This window comes from Oxyura jamaicensis, chromosome 7, assembly GCF_011077185.1.
Source record: "Oxyura jamaicensis isolate SHBP4307 breed ruddy duck chromosome 7, BPBGC_Ojam_1.0, whole genome shotgun sequence".
Taxonomy (NCBI): domain Eukaryota; kingdom Metazoa; phylum Chordata; class Aves; order Anseriformes; family Anatidae; genus Oxyura; species Oxyura jamaicensis.
Genome location: NC_048899.1, coordinates 6930010 through 6950919, shown reverse-complemented (window position 1 = coordinate 6950919; position 20910 = coordinate 6930010). Strand labels below are relative to the sequence as shown.

The 20910-nt window shown below is 44.3% G+C and overlaps 1 protein-coding gene across 12 annotated transcripts in view; it reads right to left on the bottom strand.

The window, feature by feature from the left end:
- CPS1 (carbamoyl-phosphate synthase 1) overlaps positions 1 to 20910 on the bottom strand; it is a 113463-nt gene that overhangs the window by 78798 nt on the left and 13755 nt on the right. For 3 of the 12 annotated variants that reach the window (XM_035331121.1, XM_035331112.1, XM_035331113.1), the window contains exons 3-4: positions 11966 to 12110; positions 3781 to 3890 (exon numbers count right to left, since the gene is read on the bottom strand). The exons of 2 other annotated variants lie outside the window; for them this stretch is intronic. In XM_035331121.1, the coding sequence (XP_035187012.1) occupies positions 3781 to 3890; positions 11966 to 12110 (255 nt within the window). Of the gene's footprint in view, positions 1 to 479; positions 610 to 3780; positions 3891 to 11965; positions 12111 to 19259; positions 19406 to 20544; positions 20708 to 20910 lie in introns of those variants that run through there. 7 more of the 12 variants (XM_035331119.1, XM_035331120.1, XM_035331117.1 and 4 more) reach the window with 6 other exon arrangements.

Below are 20910 nucleotides of genomic sequence, written 5' to 3'. Positions count from 1 at the left end.
AGTAGCAAGCACATTTGTGAATACACCTCATCTTTGCTATCTACAATGAAGCATTTGACACCAAGAACATGGAAAGGCTTTTGCTCCTCCTGCTTCATTGAAGAAAAGCACGAGAGCCAATCAACTCAGATCCCTTATGATTTAACATATCACTTGAACCACAGATGGCAGCTGGGGCTTGGCCATTCCCTGGGCACCCCATGCAGCCACTCCTTGGTCGTCACCATCGCTTCCTTCCACATGGTGTAAGAACTTCCCTTCTCAGTAAGGGTAGAAAACTCAAACTGAAAAGCCAGCTGACTACACAGTTTGCCCAGTCTTGTTCCATTCCCCAGCCTGTAGTATTCAGATGTCCGGGGCGGTAACTGCCCTTTCCATGAGGTAGATTAATTTATATCCATCTTTTTCTCTGGGCTCAGGGAAGCAGCTACAATCATCCCTACGATTCCTCACTACTTCTCTGGGTTCTTTCCTCCTACCTGTTCTGTCAGCAAGCTCTGTCAGGGCACCAGTTCTGCAGCTTCTCCCAGCACAGAGGCCTGACATCTGTTCCAGGCCATCTCCTGGATCCCATGCACAGGACACCCCACGTCCCACCTGACCAGATCCCTAGGTGCTTTGAAGGCAGTTTGTGTATCTCTGAAAAAGGCAGGCTGAAGACAATGCTTTGGGATTCAGCAGCCCATGCTGGTCCCATAGCCACAAAGTCCTCATCTTTAGCCAGAGGAAGCAGCCCCAGAGACTGCAACTCCATTCCAGCACCTGCCTGAGCACTGTTCTCAGCAAGGACAGAGCTACAAGTGCAGTGGAACGTCCTCCTGCAATGGAGGACTGAACCTAAGATTTTTGGAATTTAATTTAGGATCAAGCCTACAATTTTTGCATAGTCTACTGGATCAGCTCTTGATCCAGTGGATCCAGTTGATCCTGTCTCACTCTCAACCCCAAACAGGGCAAATACATTCTACTTACTCATGCTCCTAATTCTGCAGCTTCAAAGTGAGCAGCCTTTCACTTTCTCCTTTACACTCTAGCACTGTTGCACCAATCTGTTAAGCATTTGCTGCCTTTCAACTCAAAAGCAGCTGTAATTTAGCAACAGATGAACTTATCCATATAGATATTAAGCCAAATGCATCAAGACACTGCAGAATGAATTTGCCCTATACAAAATATAATTTATTGTTGTCATCACTGTTTAAACAATACATGACTGGCAACTCCAGCCATCTACCAGGTATCAGCAAGTCACAAGAGACATTTTTATGGTGCTTCGGACTTACTGCCAGCAGATTAATTGTCAAACACTGGGAATCTCTTCACAAAACCTGTAATGGTGGCAGGCAGATACAGACAACGCAGCACACCAGCCAGCTCTGAGAAATGACACATCGAATCAACAACGGCCATGAGATATTTCCAGGTAGGCCTCCCCTGCTGCTCAGATCTATACTTCCTGCTGCAGGTAAACAGCCACACGAAGTGCAGCGCGATCACAGAACCGCAGCAAGCGCACGATGCGCTCATTTAGCATCTCTTTCCTTCCGAGTCAATTGGTTATGCTTCCAAAAGCCTCTGTTAATGACAAAGGCAATGTAATTAACCTTTGCATGTTATTTGTAATCAGCAAACAAGGACAGAGAGCCACTGGGTTTAACTGGGCTATGAAGGCACAGCTCTGCATTAAGACAAAATGCCCTTTAAGCAGGCACAACGCTCGTGGAGCGGAGAGGAGCAGATGGGAGCAGGAGTTCCAAAGATGCTGCGAGGTCCAACCCCTGCTGTGCCTGCCCAAAGCCCTGCCTGACTTCAGTAAACTCCCATCAATCAGTTCTCTCACCAGAGCATCATGTGAGGCACACAGGCACATTGGAGGCAAATGCATTTACCGAGCTGATACAAACACGGTAACATTTTACGGATTGTAGTTCTTCTCTCAGCTGAAAACCTCCCCCCATCCTCTCCCTGCCCCATTCTAAACACTAGGATTTCTGGACGTGGGAGTCCAGACAAGGAGACAAGGAGCAGAGCAGCACACCAGTTGTCTCCGCACAGAGCTCACACTGACCCCACTCACGGTCTAGAAACACCCAGTTCACAGAAAGCAGTGGTCTGAGACCTAAAACCAGCCGTGGCAAAAGCACCCCTGCACTAGCCTCCTGCTGTCTGTGCTAATTGCTACGACTCCAGACAGCCTGCAAAAGGCCCCAGCCCTGGCGCAGCACCTCCTTCCCACAGGCACTTAGCCTCCTGCTAAGGCAAAGAGAGGTAGCGGGGTCCTACCCTGGGGATACGCGAGGTCTTGATCTCTGCTTAGGAGCACGAGGCAGAGCTGGAGGTTTTCTTTCACTGGCCAGCAATGCCACGACTGGTAGCAAATCCTGTCACTTTTACGATCTACAGCAATGCTGCAAGCTCTTCTCCTCCTCTTCTCTAAGCCTATCGAGTTTACATTCCTGGAGAGCGCTCTGAAGACAGAGCCCTATGTTTTGAATGTTCGCTCCATCCCCATATGCTCCCCAGCCCAGAAGAGATCTCTCATTTCACAGGCATCCTCTCCAAATCACTAGAAAATGAGCAAACAGCTTCTGCTGCCACAGTAACATGTGGAGGGGAAATTAATCCATCAGGTCCTCCTTGACTTTTGTGATGTGACAAGATTTATTGCCCATAATCCATCACAGAGAAGAGAACTCTGGTGCCCTCCATCACTCTGATCTATATTAAACAGTTGTTTGTTGGCAGGTATATTAACACAGCAAGTAATTAGTGCTGTCAAAATACTTAAATAATTACCTCCTAATGCAAAACTTCGCAAACAGATTCCCCTCTGCAGCAATTTTACATCCTCACCAATGAGATCATTTAAAACTCATCCTGTGAGTACTGTTTTCTCCAAAGGAGAGCAGAATTTGGGGAATACAAGGCAGCTGGGCAAAGACTATTATGAAAGACTGCAGGCAAAGACAGCTATGGATAGCTGCAGAAAAAGCTCAAGCACCAGCAGCCTCAGAGCCATCTCACCTCCCCAGAAAATACCCCTCCCCTAACCAACAGCCTCAGTCCTCTGGGCAGCTTTCTTTCTGCTCAAGCAGTTCAACTTTGCAGCCTTGGGTTGCGATCCTAAGCCAGCTATCAGCTCCTGTCACTTGAGAGGACACACAGTCATGCCAGGTTAGGAACAAACCTGATCCTCCCTATCCTTGGAAAGGACAGAGGGCTCAAATACATCCTCAGCTGTGCTATGAGCCCCCACACACCAAGAAGGATGGTTCACATATGAGAACCCAACTTAAGAGCACTAGGAGTTAAGAATTTTGCACTCAGAGGCCAAGTTACGTTACTCTGGAGGCTGCAGCTACTTCAAACCTTTACATTCGATCTGGAAATGGGAGGGACAACAACGACACATTAGATGAAGGTTCTTGCTGTCCTGCTTTTGTGTTACTCAGCAGCAATTCTGCTCTGACTCAGCCCAGGCTGCATTTCATGGGGAGATGAGTAGATCTCTCCACACCTCACTATCACTGTTAGTTATACAAGTCCTTAAAGCTGCCCATCAGCACAAGTGTGATGATGCAAGAGGACTGCCTGAAGCATTACTGTTAACTGGCTCCCTCTCTACATTCCTAGAGCACGGTGTTTTCTGTACAGCACATCATTTGCTTGGATTAGGACCCTATGATCTTGAGGAAAGCATCTGCACCAACTAGCCCTTTCACACTTTTACAAGCTCCCAAAACAGTTTTCTTCCTTGTTTCTCATTTGCTTTTGCCTTACCCAGAAATACCAGTGTTGAATACGACTTCCCCTGCTGTGGAGGATGGATAGCCAAAAGAATAGCCCTTCATCTTCGTTCCATCTTTCAGCACCAAGTTCGCTGTCTGCGCCTAGAGAAAGGCACATGAAGAGACTCAAATACAGGAGGAAAAGGCTTGATGTTTACACAAGTCACACCTAGGACACCTGCCTTTCCTGCCTCGTGCTCTATGTATTTTTGCCCCTCTCCCATTCCCAGCTGCCAAGGTGCTTTCTCTTTTAGTAGTCTGATGCTCTTTTTCATCCTAACACTTAAACACTGTGCTCCTAGAGGTGGTAAGGAAGCTGGCAAACCTCACCATGAGCAAAGTATGTGTTCCTTTTACTATTGCATCACCCTGGCTCTTTCCACATCACTTTGTTCATTTCTTTCACTCAGCGTATCTTGCAATTAACCAATATTTTAACTCTGTAGGAAAAGTTGCCTCTCCTCAGCGTTTGCTCAAGGCTAGCTACTGAGTATACTGGCCTTCATCCAGCCACGAGCTTCCATAGGTGCTTAACTTTTGCTGTAACCATACAGCTAAGCCATTAAAAAGCAGAGCGTGCATAGGTGGACTGGTGTCAGAAGGCAAAATTCACAATACAAGTCCATCCTGCTGTAGGACACGGGAAGAGAGGAGCTCATGGATCAGATACTCATGGTCCCAGTTACCTCAGGGATAGGACTAAGTTGTCAGCCTAGAGGAAAGCTTCCCATAAGCAGCAGCACTTTCAGAGAGTGTTTAGCAGAACGGAGTCCCAACCAAGAAGAAAGGATGCTGGGTTCTGATGTAATAATCTGCCAGAATTTGATAACCCTAACAAAATTAGCAGTGCTGTTGGGAGCTGAAGGCAGAAGCCGCTTTTGCTTTTTGCTGATCAGCATCAGGTTCCCTGTCACGCAAGGAGACACAGGTACAGTGCCTGAATTAAAAATGCTGTGAGGCAGTAAGTCACTGAAATCAGCTCTCTAGATCACACTTCTGTTTTTTGGTGTGGTTTGGTGTTTCTTTTTTTTTTATTTTTATTTTTTCTCTCCAGCAAGCCCCTGCCAGGGAAGGAGGAGATCAGTCTCCTTGATTGTCCACCAAGCTTGTCCACCAGGCAGTAGCTCTTACCTTCATATCAGGGTGTGTCTGGGTTTCTTTTTTTTGTAGGTTTTGTCATTTAAAACAAACAAACAAACAAACAAAAAAACACAGAACTCCTTATGTTGGAATCTTATTAAAAAGAAGAATCAAGTTCAGTTTGCTGTAGAAAGGAGCAGGAGAGCTAATTTCCATTAGCTGTAAATCAGCTGAACAAACTCAGCAAGGAGACATTTCATTCCCAGCATTGGACATTTTGTAACAATCACAGCAAACATTCATCTAGAGCTCTTCTGCAGTTATAAATACTGCACAGATCAATTGCTAATGTACTGCAAAATACACTAAAAAAATCAAACTACACCGCCAAGTAATTGAATTCTATGCATCTGGGATGGTTTTAGCCTTGCATTTTTTCCTCATTAATGTCAAACATCGAGTCATTCTCAGAAGGTTTAGCCATCACTTTCTGAGCCTTCTTGTATGATTGGATGGGATAGTCAGCAACACCACGATCCTCTCACAGTTATTTATACACTTTTTATGGCCCTAGATCTAACCCAAATAAGAATTACAGTTTGGCAAGCCCCCTAATCCCTTTAAAAGTCTCTCACCACAGAAAGCTACCACACACTGAAGGTGTGCAGGTGAAGGAAGAGCACCTGGGTGCCTCGGACTGAGCTTTGGACGGGACTTCTGCCCCTTCTGAAGCCTGCTCAAAATCCAGCCCACACTACCAACACGGGAGAGCCACTCTAAGAACCAGTTTCCTTCAGCCTTGACTTCAAGTGATGGATAACTCCCCTCATAAGAGCAAGTCTTTGGAGTCCACCCAAATATCAACTCTGGTTTCAGGCAAGTCCCACCACCCAGACCCAGTTGGGTCATCGCTTGAACCAGCCACAGCTACACACACAGCCTGGCAGGATCCTCCACAATGGGGGAATGTCCAGGAAACATATCTAGCTCCTAAAAAAGGGCTAAAATCTAGCACGAATACCATGACCTTCAAGTCTCGCCCTCATCATGGCAGTTGGCAGGAACCTCCCACAGACCTCCTGCCCTTCTCCACACCAGACCAGCACAGAACTCATTTCTGCCGAACAGAAGCCCCGCTGTACTATCAGAGCCCCTACACAGTGTTCAGGTAATGCAGAGGGATGTCCCTGAGCTACCATAACCTGCCTGCAAGTTCAGCTACAGAAGGGATAGATGTTCAGATGGATCCCTCCTCTCACTGATTTATTATTCTTAATTAAGAGCTTAGTTTGTTTGTTGAGCATTTCTGAAGCAATTATTCTTGCCTACATATCCAGCAGAGGTGTTACCACATCCCTCAGCTGCCAGCCTACCTTGTCTTTTCAGTTTTGTTTTTAATGTGAAAAGTGATTTACAGGCTATAAAAAAGGCCAATTGGCTCAATTGGGGATTAGCTGGAGAGATTTTCATTTGTAAAAAAAAAACAAAAAAAAACCAACAAGCAAGAAATAAACAAATATCCCAGAGCTGCCTTGAGGTCCTTTTGTCTCCACTCCTCAGAAGCATCCCTATGTAGTCTAGTACAGATCTCTGCTGTAGTCCCAACTTAAATGTTTCCTCCACGCACAGCCCCACTGCAAGCCAACTTCTTTCCTACACACCAGAGGCTTTAACTCAGCAGAGGTCCCTGTTCTCCAGAGAGGCTGCAGAGTTCTTGAAGAGCTTTAAGGATGGAGGTGGCTAACAGAAAGGGTGACTGCTGCAGCGTTGCAAGATTTGGTGCATCTTTCCAAAGCAGCTTGGAGAGTTCACTGGCCCAGGTCCCGCTTCACTAAGCACTTCTCACATGACGTAAAAGCACTGTAGCAGTTAAGAATAAATAAATAAATGAATTTAGTTCTGTTGGCTTCCCTGCTCTAGAAGCCCTTCCCATCTACAAAATAGATGATAAAGATCTGCTGAATCCAAAAAGTTCTGCAGTATGATTTGTTTTTTAAAGCGTATCTGTCATAAATGCCTGTTCTGGAAAGCAAGTAATTCTTTCTTTCACACTTGCCTCACAAAGTAAACAGTCAAGGAAGTCAAGTTTTTCCTCTCCAAATAAATCCCTCAGCTCATCTTGGCAAGGCCAAGCTGACCCCTGAACGCTGGGCTACTGCAGATGTATGCCCAGAGCAAAGGGCACTGGTGTGTGGCAGGGACACGGCTGGGCTTTGCTCTCAGCACAGGGCAGTTTACTTCCCTGCAGCACGAAGGTGGGGAAATATCTCTTTCCTCAAGCAGGCCATGATTCCACGCAGCACAACAGCCTCTAGCACGCTTCTCAGCACACAGATCACACAGATCTGGCTGGCTGCATAATGGGCAGCATATCACAAGTGCAAAAGAAGCCCAAAGCCACCAGATTTCCAGCACAGCAGAAGGCTGGTGCCAGGGCTGTGTTGCATTCTCTCCAGACCAAATAACCAGCAACAGTCTTTGCTAGAAAAATGTCTTCTCGTGTGTACCATGTCATCACAGGCTGGAGATCCATCTGGACATTGCTAACATTCGGCTTCCTTTGCCAGCCTTTTTTTTTCCCCCTTTAAATGTATATTATCACATTTGCTTCTAGCTAAAATTAACAAGTAGAAAGGAACAAAAAAGGAATAAAGAGCCAATTCAAGGTCTTGTATATCCCCAAGATGATTCACACTTAGGCTAACTTCAGGGAGAAGCTTTGGATTAGCTCCATTAATGTCCATGTCAAAGAGAAAGCAACGCCAGAACTGCCCCACAGATACCAGGGCAGAAAAGTCACATTTCCTACAACTTGAACTCTTAAAACTGCTTAAGGCTGTTCACAACAATGCCATGGATAGTTGTTTCTGACAAAAATCAGAGGGGGAAGGGGAACCAAGACAGGCAAGGCAGCTAGTGGAAGTCATGAAGCACCTGAGGAAATGAGCATCCCCCTTTTCTCCCCATCTCTGGAGGAACGTGCCCCACTTCACACACAGCCCTATCACCTTCACCTCCAAAAGGAGAGGAGCAGAATTATGTGAGTGATCCTTCACCTCCTCACCCATCTCTCTGCTTCCCAGTCATTTTCTCAGTTACATTCCATCTGACTCAAAACGTATTTGAAGAATCCTTTTATAGTCATCTGAAATAGTTTCTAAAGCCATTGCTCAAAAATTTGCTCCCTCTCATTTCTAGCTATATTTTTAGCTTGCTCCTGGTATGTTTTTTTTTTTTTTTTTTTTTTTATAGCTCTCCCAATCCCCTCCTTACTGAGCTGGCTATACTGTTACAAGCCACCTATTTATTGCTCATACTACTCTTTACACACCCATATAACTACATGGGCCTCAGATGAGCGTTAAATGATACGAGCTTCAAGCTATGGTCTCTCTGTCCGTTACTGAATTACAAAGAAGTGTGATTACCTTGAAACCAGTGATGTTAAGCAGCCCTACAGAGAGCCTGGGTCTCAGCTCTGCTTCCTGTGCCCCCCTTCCACCCATGGATGCTCCATCTCTCCTGCACAACTGATGGATGGGATGCAGCCGGGGAATACGAACCTCTGAGTCCCCATATCTCAGACTGCTCATATACAATGATGTTTCCTCACATATGCTGAGCTTAACTGGACAGAAAACAGACTTGGGAGAATAAATATTAGGCACTCTACTAAACCTACCACCTCTCCCTCATGCTCTGTAATACTTCACTTAGCTTATACACAGATCAGAAATATGTTTTCATTGCCTTTTGTTTTGCTCCCAAGAATAGCCTACTGAGAAAGAGCAATCAAAGGCAACTAAACACTCATTTAAGCCTACAATAATGCAAGAATAGGATCATTACCTACACTGCCATTAGCCCACACACCTTAATTACTCTGCATTTCAAGCCTTCTCCAAAATTCTTACGTATATCCATTACCCTTAATGATGGCTGGAACACCAAACCCAGCCCTAAGTCACTACTCGACCACTTGTGTCACAATTCCAACCACCTTGCTCCTAGGCAAAGCTAGGCAATAGGGTGGCCCTTTAGGACCTCTTATCCTTAAATTCTCCCTCAGGCCTGCTGCTTTACTGCTTGCATACATATATTACAGAATCTGACTTCTGCTTCTGTGTGTGCCATAGAAGGAGGTATATGAGCCTGTCATTGCCTTAAAGAAAAACCCTGAGCAGGAAAGGTTCAACATTTTGTGTACCAGATTCTGAATTGAAACACACCTGTGGCCCCTGGCAAAGGTGGAGTTAGAAATAAGAACTGAGGTCTCAGATTAAACAAGTTATCAACCCTGTTGCTTTCCATAAGTCCAAGCATCCACTTGGGCAGCACAAACTCTAAGTATTAAACTCAAATAATCAAGTCCAATATGGAAACAGCTTTCCCCAGAGTCAATGCCAAGGCAGAACACAGCACATAATGTCAAAAAGACACCTCTGGGGCTGGCTGGCTAGCACCACAGCTAGTCACTGTGCAGATACTCCACTGGACTCCGCACTTGCACTGCACTTTAGGTCTTGGATACCTTGCAATAGGTCCTGTCATACACCATGAAATATAAATGGGCCCCAATGGGCTTCTGGGGGTGTGTTTGCTATCACTGGCACTGAGGTTAAAATAACTCCCAGGGGTTTCACCTGGCCTTGTTTTCTGGTTTTAAAGCATATATTCGTTCTCCTCGCCATTGAAATTGGTGGTGTTGGCTTTGAGCACTCACTTCACAAGCACAGAATTAGGTAGTTGCTAGACCAGCTGATGCTGCAACTCCATCAGAGTTGGGCACCAATTTTCCAGGAGCCTGAAACTTCTTAGCTGGGCACCTCAGCATTGCAAGGTATGACCTTGTAGGTCTGTCACTGTGCAGTTCTTGAGTAAGTTGACAAAACATCCACCTAACACATTAATCTGTCATTTACGATGCCAAATCCAAACTTTACGTGCTAATCCATCAGCAGAAAAATACTTCAGATCCAGCCTGCTACAGATTCCTACCAGGATTATCCTGGGATGTATAAAGATGGTATCTCATCAAAATCTGAACCAGCAATCTTAACCAGGGGCTACACAGCTTTACCAGCAGAAGACACTTCTTCCTGTAGCAGCCTGTTATAGCCACAGGCTGAAGTGCCTTTGAACTCACCTCCCTCTGCATCACAAGACTTCCAGCGGCTGCACTCTGCAGAACACAGCAGAAGTGACTGAACCAGCTCCAAGCAGCGAGATAGCTATCAAAGGCAAGAGACAAGCAGGGATGGCCTTCCAGCAGAGCTCTTCAGTCCTGCTTAGATGGCTAGACAGTGTCTAAAACCTTAGTGTATCTGCAGGGACTTAAGTGCATCTACATGGACACCTGTTCTGCGAAACACGTCAGCATACTGATGCTCTACTCTGTCATCAGTGATAAACCAAGCTACAAAGTAGGAAACCTGGCCTCCTGTACTTCAGACACTGATTTTTGCCTACAGCACCTCTCAGTGCATTCACAATTCCTCTTATCTAGCAACACTGGCAGTAAAAGCATCTCCATTTTCTCCTGTCCCATTTCAATTTGAATCAAAAAGCCCAGAGAGAAGAGATGGTTCAAAGCGTGTTGCTCTGTCACACCAACAGACGTTTTCTAGCTCAATGCTGAGACTTCAAAATGGAACAGAAGTAGGCACCTGCCTTGGAAGAGCTGATGTAAGAAATGGTACTGCCCTACTGCCCTACATGAGGGCTTGAAGAGTCTTAACGTGTTTTTGTCTAATTACCATAGCTTCAGCAGCCTGAGGAACTGCAGAGGAACTTGCTTCCTACATCAGAGACCTACTTCCTTTTCAAATAGTGTGGCAGGGGAGACTGGTACCCACGGTGGCTTTACAGTTCCCAAACAAGACTCCTGTTGTAATCACAAGGAGGAAAAAAATCCTCCTCAGCCAGATCTGAATGCAGAGGAAGGGGAAGATTACCGTGCTGTGCTTTAAGATGGTGAATGAGGTAGCAGTTCAACTGCTGTGCACTCTCAGGGAGGGGAAGATGGGTCCATTAACAAGTCCAGCAGTCACAAAACAGCCTGTCTTTAAAAGCAAGAGGCAAAATTGAACCAAGAACTCTCACACTGGAAAAAAAAGAGATAAGAACAGGGATGCCTCCTTCCTAATTCAGTTTTTCTTTGCAGCCAATTTTTGTTTAAGAAATAACAGGTCTTTTGCCAGGAGCTCAGATAACTTTTTATTGCAAATCAGTGGCCATGGGAGCAGCAAGAGAAACCCGAGTCCTCGGTGAACAGAAGTGATATTAATCAGCCCTCTACTCCACCCACCAGCTAAGGTGGCACCCTCTGGGTATCCCCAGCCCAAATCTCCCAGAGCTTTTCCCCACTACCCACTGCAACATCACTCCTTAGGTTGCTAATCCTGTTACACTGGTGATCCACAAACAGAAACATGCAAGAGCCCCTTTTCTATGCAAAGTGCCAAAGAACCTCAAGTACTGTGGAATTCACAAAGTCCTAGTTCCCCACTGTGCCATGCTGCACCCGCCTGAGTTGCACTAGTGAAGCTGGTCAAATGCAGCTTTTGCATTTGAAGACACTGGGGATGTGAACCGAGGGGTTCAAGCCTATAAAATCATGGGCTGATACCATGATGCGTTCAAAAAGAGCCATCTACCCCTCTGATTAAGCTGAGCCAGCTTAGTTTCCAAGACATTGAAAATGGATCCTACGTGGACCCACTGGGATTGTGATGCTTGCTTTTAAATATTTGGTTGATTCATGATGACATGGAATGAAAGAACTGCTCTGTTAGCTATCAGTCCTATAGAAAGGTGGGGTGTTTGTAGAGAAAATACTATATAATAATTAACCGAAACCTTGAACTTCCACCTTTTGGTGCTATTTACCCTATATTTTTCATTCCAGACTACACAAAAGCGTTTGCTTATCTAACAGAACTGATTAGCCAAGCAAACCCCTTGCTTCAGGTTCAGACAAATCTCCTTCAGTTCAGTTTTACATGCCTATGTAAACCCTGTTATCTGCAGCGAGCTATCTCAGCATGCCAAACACCTCCAGCAGACCACAGTAGCTCCCTGTTAGCAGTTACTGTTACCTTGATGCTCAACAACCTGGTGCCAGTCCTTGAGAAACGCCAGTGATCAGCAGACACTTTGCAAAACTCCAATCTGCCTTTCAAAGTCTTCACCACTTTGCAAGCTGTCAAAATTCTTGTCATCTTGAGAGTTGCTGATGGGTAACTGAAGTTTCAGGAAAACAACAAAAAAAATCCACTTGTATGTGTTTCTTCAAGATTTAGTGCAGATAATATGCTCTTGCAGAATGCAGGGGAAGAGAACAGAGACAGCTGGTGTGCTGGACTGACCGTACAGCACTGCCCTCCACCTTCCCATTTATTCTGCCATTAAAAGTCTCTGGTGCAGCCCCACCTCCTCCCACCCCTCCTTGGAGGGGTGCTTGCTTAGAGCCCTTGCAACACTTTTCTTTAGGTTTGTCTGTGAGTAGGGGTTGCGTCACAGGCCAGGTACAAGCTTCACCTACTGGAAGACAGCAAAGCTTGCTGAGAAATTGCACCCACTGCAACAAAGACAGTCCTCACACACCAAAACACACACCTTACATTTCAATAAGAGACCGAGAATGGTGCCACTTGTTCTCCTAACAGCGCATGGTCTTTGTAAATTAGGAGTCTCTGTCCATAGCGTGCATTCTAGTGCTCTCCGATGTGATCTGGGGTCCACCGTTAGCTAGTGGGACAGCCTGGGACTGCTAAAATCTAAATTCTGCAGAAAGCTGTAGTCTTTTTATTCTGACTACACAGTCACCAGCAGCCCCAGCGCAGGTCCCAAAGTACTGCCCCCTCTCCCCAAGAATATGGCAAAGACATCAATAGGAAAAATAAACAGTTGCAATAGCAAAAACACCATTTGGCAAAATGCTACTGGACAACAGCTGAAATAAGGCAAAACGTTCCATCTCCTAACTGACCGCAGGCCTTTGTAACTATCATATTTCCAATAACCCTACTCTATAGTCTTCAGAAAGAATCATGGTTCTCGTTAGCCAGAGAGGAAAATGCCTAATGAAGACAAAGGCTATGGGAGAAGCATGCATTTTATTATTCTTTATGAACTAAAATGGTGTGCCATCTTTTGAAGCCTGACTGATCAAAGCTTCAATTAGCACAGAGCAAGAAAAAAATAAAAAAAAAGCTTTTTCTTTTGCCCCCCCTTTTTTTTTTTTTTTTTGAAGCTGGACACATGCTGCTCTGAAGGATTTAGGTAACCTTTTTTCATCACTGACAGTACCAACTAGGACTTCTCTGTACACAGCTGAGATCACATGAAAATATTTGCTGCACAGCTCATTATAGCACCAAGCTGAACCATGGCACACAGAATAAAAGCCAGAAGAGAGGATCATGGGCTTGGGTGCCCTCTGTGATAGAGTACATACTGGAGACTTGGATGAGAAAAGCATTGGAAAAGCCTGAATCCAGACAATGGAAAGAGATGGATAGAAATATGGTGGAAGACAGACTGCAGAAGACTTCAGCTTTAACATGAGCTTTACAAGTGTGCAGAGCTGAGAGAAGCAAGCCAACAATGTTTCCTGGGGACTAGAGCATGGTTTAGGAAAGACAAACTTTTTTCCAACAGGAAGATACCTGAGAATCGTTCTGACTCATAGAAGCAGCTTGAGAGACATGGAATTGTGGAATTTATTCATTTAGCAAAGATCTACACGGACCTGGTTTGTTGTTAAGTAGTCCTCTACATGCTTGGCTTTAGCCTGTAGTGATCTAGGTTGGAGTCGCACATGGGAGAACAGATGTACAAAAAGCAGAGGTACAGCTATAAATGAATGGACTGCGAATACACCCTGCATAAGAGAAGTCATCTTAATATCCAAACAGACGTGCATTCACACACGCAGTTCAGAAACTAGTTTTCTTTTAAAGTCACAATTCACGTTACTTTGGCTTTACACTTTGGCTACACACATGGTGTTTGGAAGGTTACAAGCACTGCCCTTTGTTGTGGCGATACTGAAGGGTGAATCCTGCACTCCATTTTACCAGCAGGGAAGTCACACTGAGTGCCAGGTACACGTGGATTTGAACCAGAATCAGCCCACGCTACTAGTTTAAACACCCTGACTGCCAATTCCTCACTTTCTCCTTCCACCACTGGAGTTTTAATGCAGCTGCGTGAGGCAGACAGATCCGGCTAAATAGCCAACCCTTTCCTTTTGCAGTGAGGCCACTCATGAACAGAGATGGACTGGAGTGAGCAGAAAAAGGACACAGCAGCACCTTTTGCCAGATGAAAACAGCTGTAAGACCGCATCATGAAGTGGGTTCAATATGTCAGGGATCTGCAGTACATACTCAGATCTCTTGTGGCAGCCGTACATTATGAATGAAGTGCTGTATGGGGGAAGCATAGCCAAAAAAATATTTTCCTTTATCACCTCCACAGCAAGGATGCTACATTTCCTACTGCTATGGGTTTTACCCTGTTGTTTTTCCCTTTCATCAACCACGTTGTATGTGAATTGATTGATAAAGCCCACCTCAGACCTTCTGAGATCAGGGAGGTTTTTCCTTCAGTGTCAGAACCACCTTCCAAAGCTTCCACCATCAACGCAAGGCAAAAGAAACTTCTACCAAAACCAGGAAAAAGCATCCAAGCCATATAACTCACTGCCAGTGCACTAAAGAGAGATGATTTACTGGCCTTAAGAGTCAACAGTTTATGTATTAGGTATTCCTGACAGAAGCCTCAGTTCAAAAAAGCCTGTCAACGTAAAAGCAGGCCTTCTGTGGCTTAGCCAGATCTTAAATATGTGCTGCATTTAACAAATACCTTCTGCAGAGGTAGAGCTGCTGGTAAAAAACAAACAAACAAACAACACACACAGATGAGTGGAGGAAGGAAAGCACAGACCAATGGTTTAACTCGAAATGCAACCACAGCACATAGGCTTTAAACTTGTCTGCCAGTACATGACTTGAATTTGTATCATCCCTTCAGGAAATGAAGCTTGGACAGGGGCTGTGGAGGAAGGACACATATCAGAGAAGCCAGGAATGTGAAGCCATGAAGGCAGATGATCACTCAGACAGGAACAGCTCAGATGCTAGGAAATTACACAAAAAAGTAAGCTAAAGTTAGGCTTCCTAACTATTGGATTTACTTGGCATAGCTGTTTAGAAAAAGGCAGACTGCATTTTGTTTCAAATTCACTTGTTCTATATCCTACACAGATAGGGAATAGGGCAGGGAGAGGAAAGTGCTCATTAAAATGAAGTTTTTTTCTTACTGTTTACAAGTGAAAAACACCAGAAATGAAATTCATCATACAGTACCACTGTACCGTAAAATCAAAGTCAATGGTCTGTAGCTTTGTAAATCCCCAGGGCTAAGATATTCAAAGAAAACTAAGTGCTTACGCTTTCAGAGGCTTAAAACCAACTGCCTGATTTTCAGAAAATAAGTGCTCAGAGCATTTGGGGCCCTGCTTAGGTGGCACCCCAAAAAGGGAGCCCCTGAGGCTGCTCATCCCAGCTGGGAAACTCTGCAGGACTTCCATGCTTACCTCCTGGAGAGCAGGAAGTGCCTGGTAAAGGAAAGGGAAGGGGGGAGAACTTGTCACCAGGCCAAGTTAAACAGCCCTCCATGGGAAGGAAACACTGCAAACCTGCCATTTTGCAATGCTCCCTGCAGCAGAAGTAGTAGCAGATCCCATCAGGCCTGGCATCATGGTGGCAGATGTTGGCAATGGGAAACAGGAGTAGCTTGCCCTGGGTGATTTTGTTTGTGTCCATCAGGGGACATCCCTTGCTCTGGCTTAGTACTGTTTTATTCCACATCGGCGTAGTGCTTTGCAGTAAACCCAGGAGCAGGAGAGCAGCAAGACACTGCTGCACAGCCACCAGCACTCCCCAGACCTACAGCATTTGGGATGTGCAGGGACCGCCCAGTACTTTCTTCTGGAAGAACTCAGAGGAAGCTCTCCAAATGCATGGAGACTCCTAATGCTGAAAGGACAAATTTGGATTATGACTCTGAAAATGAAGACGGGGTAATTTTATGAATTTCTGAATTCTGAGCAACTTTTCAAGTCTGTGACAGAAGGGGAAAAAAGCCGAGACTCTCCAGACTGTGCCTATTCCAGCAATTACCACACACTTCCCACCCAAGGTTAACAATTTCTAGCTGCCTCTCCAGAACCCAGTAACAGATCTATCCACACATCCGTGTCAACTTCTACAGCCATCAGAGTAAAAAGACTGTCCTTTCCAAGTTCTCCATAAAATAAATGAAGAAATAAATCCCATGATCCGTTCTGTTCTTACTGGAAGACAAGAGATCAGAGCTCATTTGTAGGAACGTTGGCCCAGCTCCACACCAGCGCAAGTACCAAGTAACTGCCTCCAACTCAGTGGAGCTCCAGTGGCATAAATCTCCCCTGGATTGGGATCAGTGGAACAAGCAGCCCACAGGAATTGCTTGGACTTCACTCCTTGCAGCTGAGATCAGAGGGGAGTTTTTTCCAAGTGTCCTTCAGATGCTTTTGAAAATCTCCCCTGCCATCTGTCAGGCCACGTCTGATTTCTGACCACCCCGCCTTGCCCTGACTAAAACACACTCCAGAAATCGTGAGGGGAAAGGCAGAGTAGTTGAAGGTGGCTGCAAAACTGAAATTCTCTGCTGCCACAGCGAACAAGACAAATGCTTTCCTCCCCCCCAGCTAGCAGAAAAGCCCTCAAAGTGATTTGGAAATGCTACCTTCCATTTCAAGGGAAGGTCCAGTGGCTCCCCAAGGAACTTGGGGGAAAAGTTTCAAAAGCACATGAATTATGCTAACGTTCCCATCCATTTTCTTCTCAGGTGTTTATCAAACAAGATCAGTGCAGTGGATGCAACACTAAGTTTAACATAGGTAACATTTTTTCCCCACAGAATACTGCTGACAGCTCTATCAAACCTGCTAGCTCAGAGACCACAACTTTTTATTTTTGGTATAGCAGAGGGGGGGAATAACCTAAAATTATCTTGTTCCCTTACAAATGAACTAAGAGCATCCAGGCATCCCCCGTCACCTGTTCCTCTTGGACTGCTGCAGGAGAGAAAGCATGCTCCATCACACTTGCAGGTCTGCTGCTCTGAGCCAATCTCAGATCAAATGAAGCATTTCAAGCAAAACCCACAATGTTTAAAAACCACAGTAATTGTGATGCAAAGTGCCACAAGCCAAGAATTTCAAAACTGAGGCTGATCTTCACCTGAGTGTATGAAGAGAAGCTGAAAGGAATAAGAATCGAGTACAAGCCTTACCCCTTGGCTATCCTGACTTCTGTTAAAAAGTCAGAATGTTTTCCCCCCACAAAGTGTTTTTTTTTTTTTTTTTTTTTTTTTTTTTAAGATTTTAGACGATGTCTGGGGAAAATATTATTTTAAAATTTAATGGGAGAAGTTCACAGTAGATCAAAGAAAACCTTCAGATCTGGGAGCTGCATTCTGATTCACCCTTACCAAGTCACCTGATGTTTTTCCTTTTCCCTGAAGTCCAGTCAAACAATATCAGTTCATTATTACAGAATTTAAGCCCCCATAGAAAAAGTAAAAATAGTTTGTAGATGTGATAAAGAATTTCAGGACAGTTCCAACCACAGCACAGAAGATTAATTTTAAAAAAGTTACATTCCAAATGATTGCACATTCAAGTCTTGCCAGATCCTCTCTTTTCCAGACAAAAATCCTGCATTAGCAGAAGCTGATGATTTTATATACTCATTCAGGATCTCTGCAAAGCTAGAAATACCAACTGTATCCTCTGCCTGCACAGAATGACTGTCTAGAACTTGCACACAGTGATTCAGGTTGTGTGGAAGCATCAGGCCTCCCAGATGTGTGCAGCTCAACAACACACCTGCTTCAACAGCAAGCCTAGCACTACCCTGCCATCGGGAATTCACAAGAACTACGCTGCACATCTGCAGATGTATGACTGGGAAAGTTCGTGAAAGCTGGCAGAACAATACATGCAGGTTGGTGTGTCAGGATCTGGGGGAATGGCTAATCCTTTCTGCAACACCTGGGATCCAACAGTTTTTGACAACTGGTCCTTTGACAGAAGTTACTACATAGAGATTAAAAAAAGAGATCAAAGTTAGGCAGTAGCAATTCCTCTTCCATTTCAGTTGCATTTTGAGTAACCAGCACACATTCAAGCCTGCATGCTCTCTTATTGTTTCAGAGTGCCTTCATGTGGCTTAAAGAATTGATAACCACGGTCTTCGCTTGCCTAACTTAGTGACAAGCCAAATAAAGCTTATTAAAAATCCACCTGCTTGTTTCTTGGAGATGGAGAGACAGACAGCTATCCAAAAAGCCAAACATCACTGATTGTTGACTTTTCTTTTACATATCCTACCATTGACCTGACTGCATTTGGGTGAACTGTGAGCCTTCACTGCACTATTTCAGTTTCAGCAGAGCAGAGAATGGATGTAACAATAGCCCAAATAAACTAGGACTCTCTCAAAACTTCACCCTTCCCTGAGCTTCCCAAAGACGACCAAATTAATTCTAAAATTATAAAAAAAATCAGGAATGATCAAACAGAAACCATGATGATTTTATATTTCTTAGTTGGAAACAATCCCAGGCACCAAGCAAAGCAAGAACAGGAATTAAAAAGGGACTGCCCCTACACCTGTCTTCCCACCGTGTCCTTCCAGGTGCACTCTTGCTTGCAGGTTGTTTTCCAGCCACCCCAGTCTGTTGTGCTGCTGCAGACTGCCCAGTCCTCTCCCTAGTCCTTTCAGCCCGAGACCTGGCTTTTTGCTCTCTGCTTCCTTCTGTGGTTTCTCTACATGAATAACCTTCTCCCAGCTACTTGATGGGACGCTCCTGCCCACCGCATTTTTTATGGGCATTGAAAGCTGCTTTCCCTTGAGCACACTTCAAGGTTGGACCAGATGATATTAGAGGTCTTTCCCAACTAAATAGTCCTGTGATTCAGAGGAAAGAAGTCTCCCTCCCTGTCCGCAGGAATTCAGTTTCCCCAGTTCCTTCTCACTTACAGGAACATGACACAAAGCAAAAATGAACAAATGAGTTGTTGCCTTTTTTTTTTTTTGGACTTTGCCTGTATGGTGATGGCCTTGGTGCTTTAAAGCACACTCCTGTAATTCCTCAAAAATCTCTGTGATCCCTCTGATCTGTTAATCAATAACACATCAGCCTGACAGGGCAGCTGATGTCTTACTTTACAAATAAGCACGCTGCCTTCACCAGGTCTACTCTTTAAAGTCACATATGACTTTGTAAGCACAGCAGCATTTAACCATAAACTTTTAAATGCAACTTGTCACCCACCAGATTAAGATGCATCAGGGCACCATCCTCTGCAGTCCTCCACAAGTCCACTTTATCGTTTCCTTATGTTGACTGTTTTACCTTGTGAGAGTTCCAAAAAAATCTGTTCTGCTCTTTTCAGTTGAGCGTCCTTGAGAAAGGCCCTCCTGTTGAAGAAAACCAGCTACTAAATAACATGGTTGAGTAAAAATTGTTAGGGAGAACCATCTGGAAAAATCTTACTCCTAGCCACCATAACAATAGCAAGTTCAGATCGGTTACACAATCAGATGTTTAATTTTGGTTTGCCTTTTTCTATCTTCACTCTCATTTATTTTTGATCATCTGTATTTACTAGCCAAAGAGAGCTAAATATGGAGAGAACACAAGGGCAGATCACCTGCTTCCAAAGACAAAGACGTAAAGCTTTTATTGACAGCTGTAACTGGCTTGTACAAGTTCACCAGCAGAACTGACTCCCAGCTTTTCCCCTTGTTTTCATATTCTTTTTATTTGATGCTTTTCCCTGCAAGGACAGATTCCGACGACCCGTCTCTGCTGAGCAGACCTTGCACGAGAAATGGCATGAATACTACTGAAGCATAGCAGTTCAATGCAGAAGGGAATACTCGATATGAAAGAGTGTGAAATCCGGTTTTAACTGCACAAAGAAATGTTATTCCTAAATCCCGGTCCTGCAGTTCTCACTGACAACAACATGCGTGTCTGGGTGAAGGAGGACTTACAGAGCTGAGCCCTGAGACAACTTACAGTAATGGAGAACACAAGTGCAATTATTCTTTCCATAAGATGCACGAAACTCAGGTTGGCGTTTGAGATACAATGCAAAATTCGGCTTGTTTTCCCTCATAGGTCTTTGCCTCAGATGCCTCAGTCTGAAGAAAACAGGGATACCTTCGTACTTTTGGATGGAAAACACAGCACCTGTAATGGAAAACACAGCACCTGTAACTCAAACTGTCTTTCTAGTTCTGACTGAAAGTTTGGGAATCCAAAGAAACAAAGCAACAACAACAACAACAACAAGTGTTTAAAAGGGAACTGTCGCATGTCATTAAAATCAGATTTTGGACAAGTAGTTATGTGAACTTCTGCTGAACTTTTTCTTTCTTTTTTAACGGAGAAACACAATTTTCCTTTTAAATTAAAAATTTCTTTCCCCTTTTTGTTTTCAAAACAGAAACCAAAAAAGCAAATTAAAAATAAATGAAGACTTTTATCTTTTTTTTTTTTTTTTTTTTTGTTTTTTTTTTAAACTGACATGTCAAAAAGCATCAAAACCAACCTGGAATGCAGTTTCACTTCTCCTCCAAAACATTGGTTTGGCCTAGCTGACAGCTAATAGTAAATTAGGTCTGCGAGGTAAACAGCTCTGGAAACACACTGTCATGGCCAATGCATGGTTTCACAAAACGAAGGAAACGTGCCTCCAAATAACCAAAGTATCCAGGGGCAGCTGCAAATACCAGAGGGATTTAGGATACAGTCATCGATCACCAGGCCCTGTGACACTTTCACTTAACATCCTATGTGATGCTTTTAAACAACAATAAAGACTTCTGATTTTGTAAAAGAAAAAAAAAAAATCTGTGACAAAATAATTGAAAGTCTCAAACCAAAATCACATCAAGAGACAGCTTTTACAAAACAA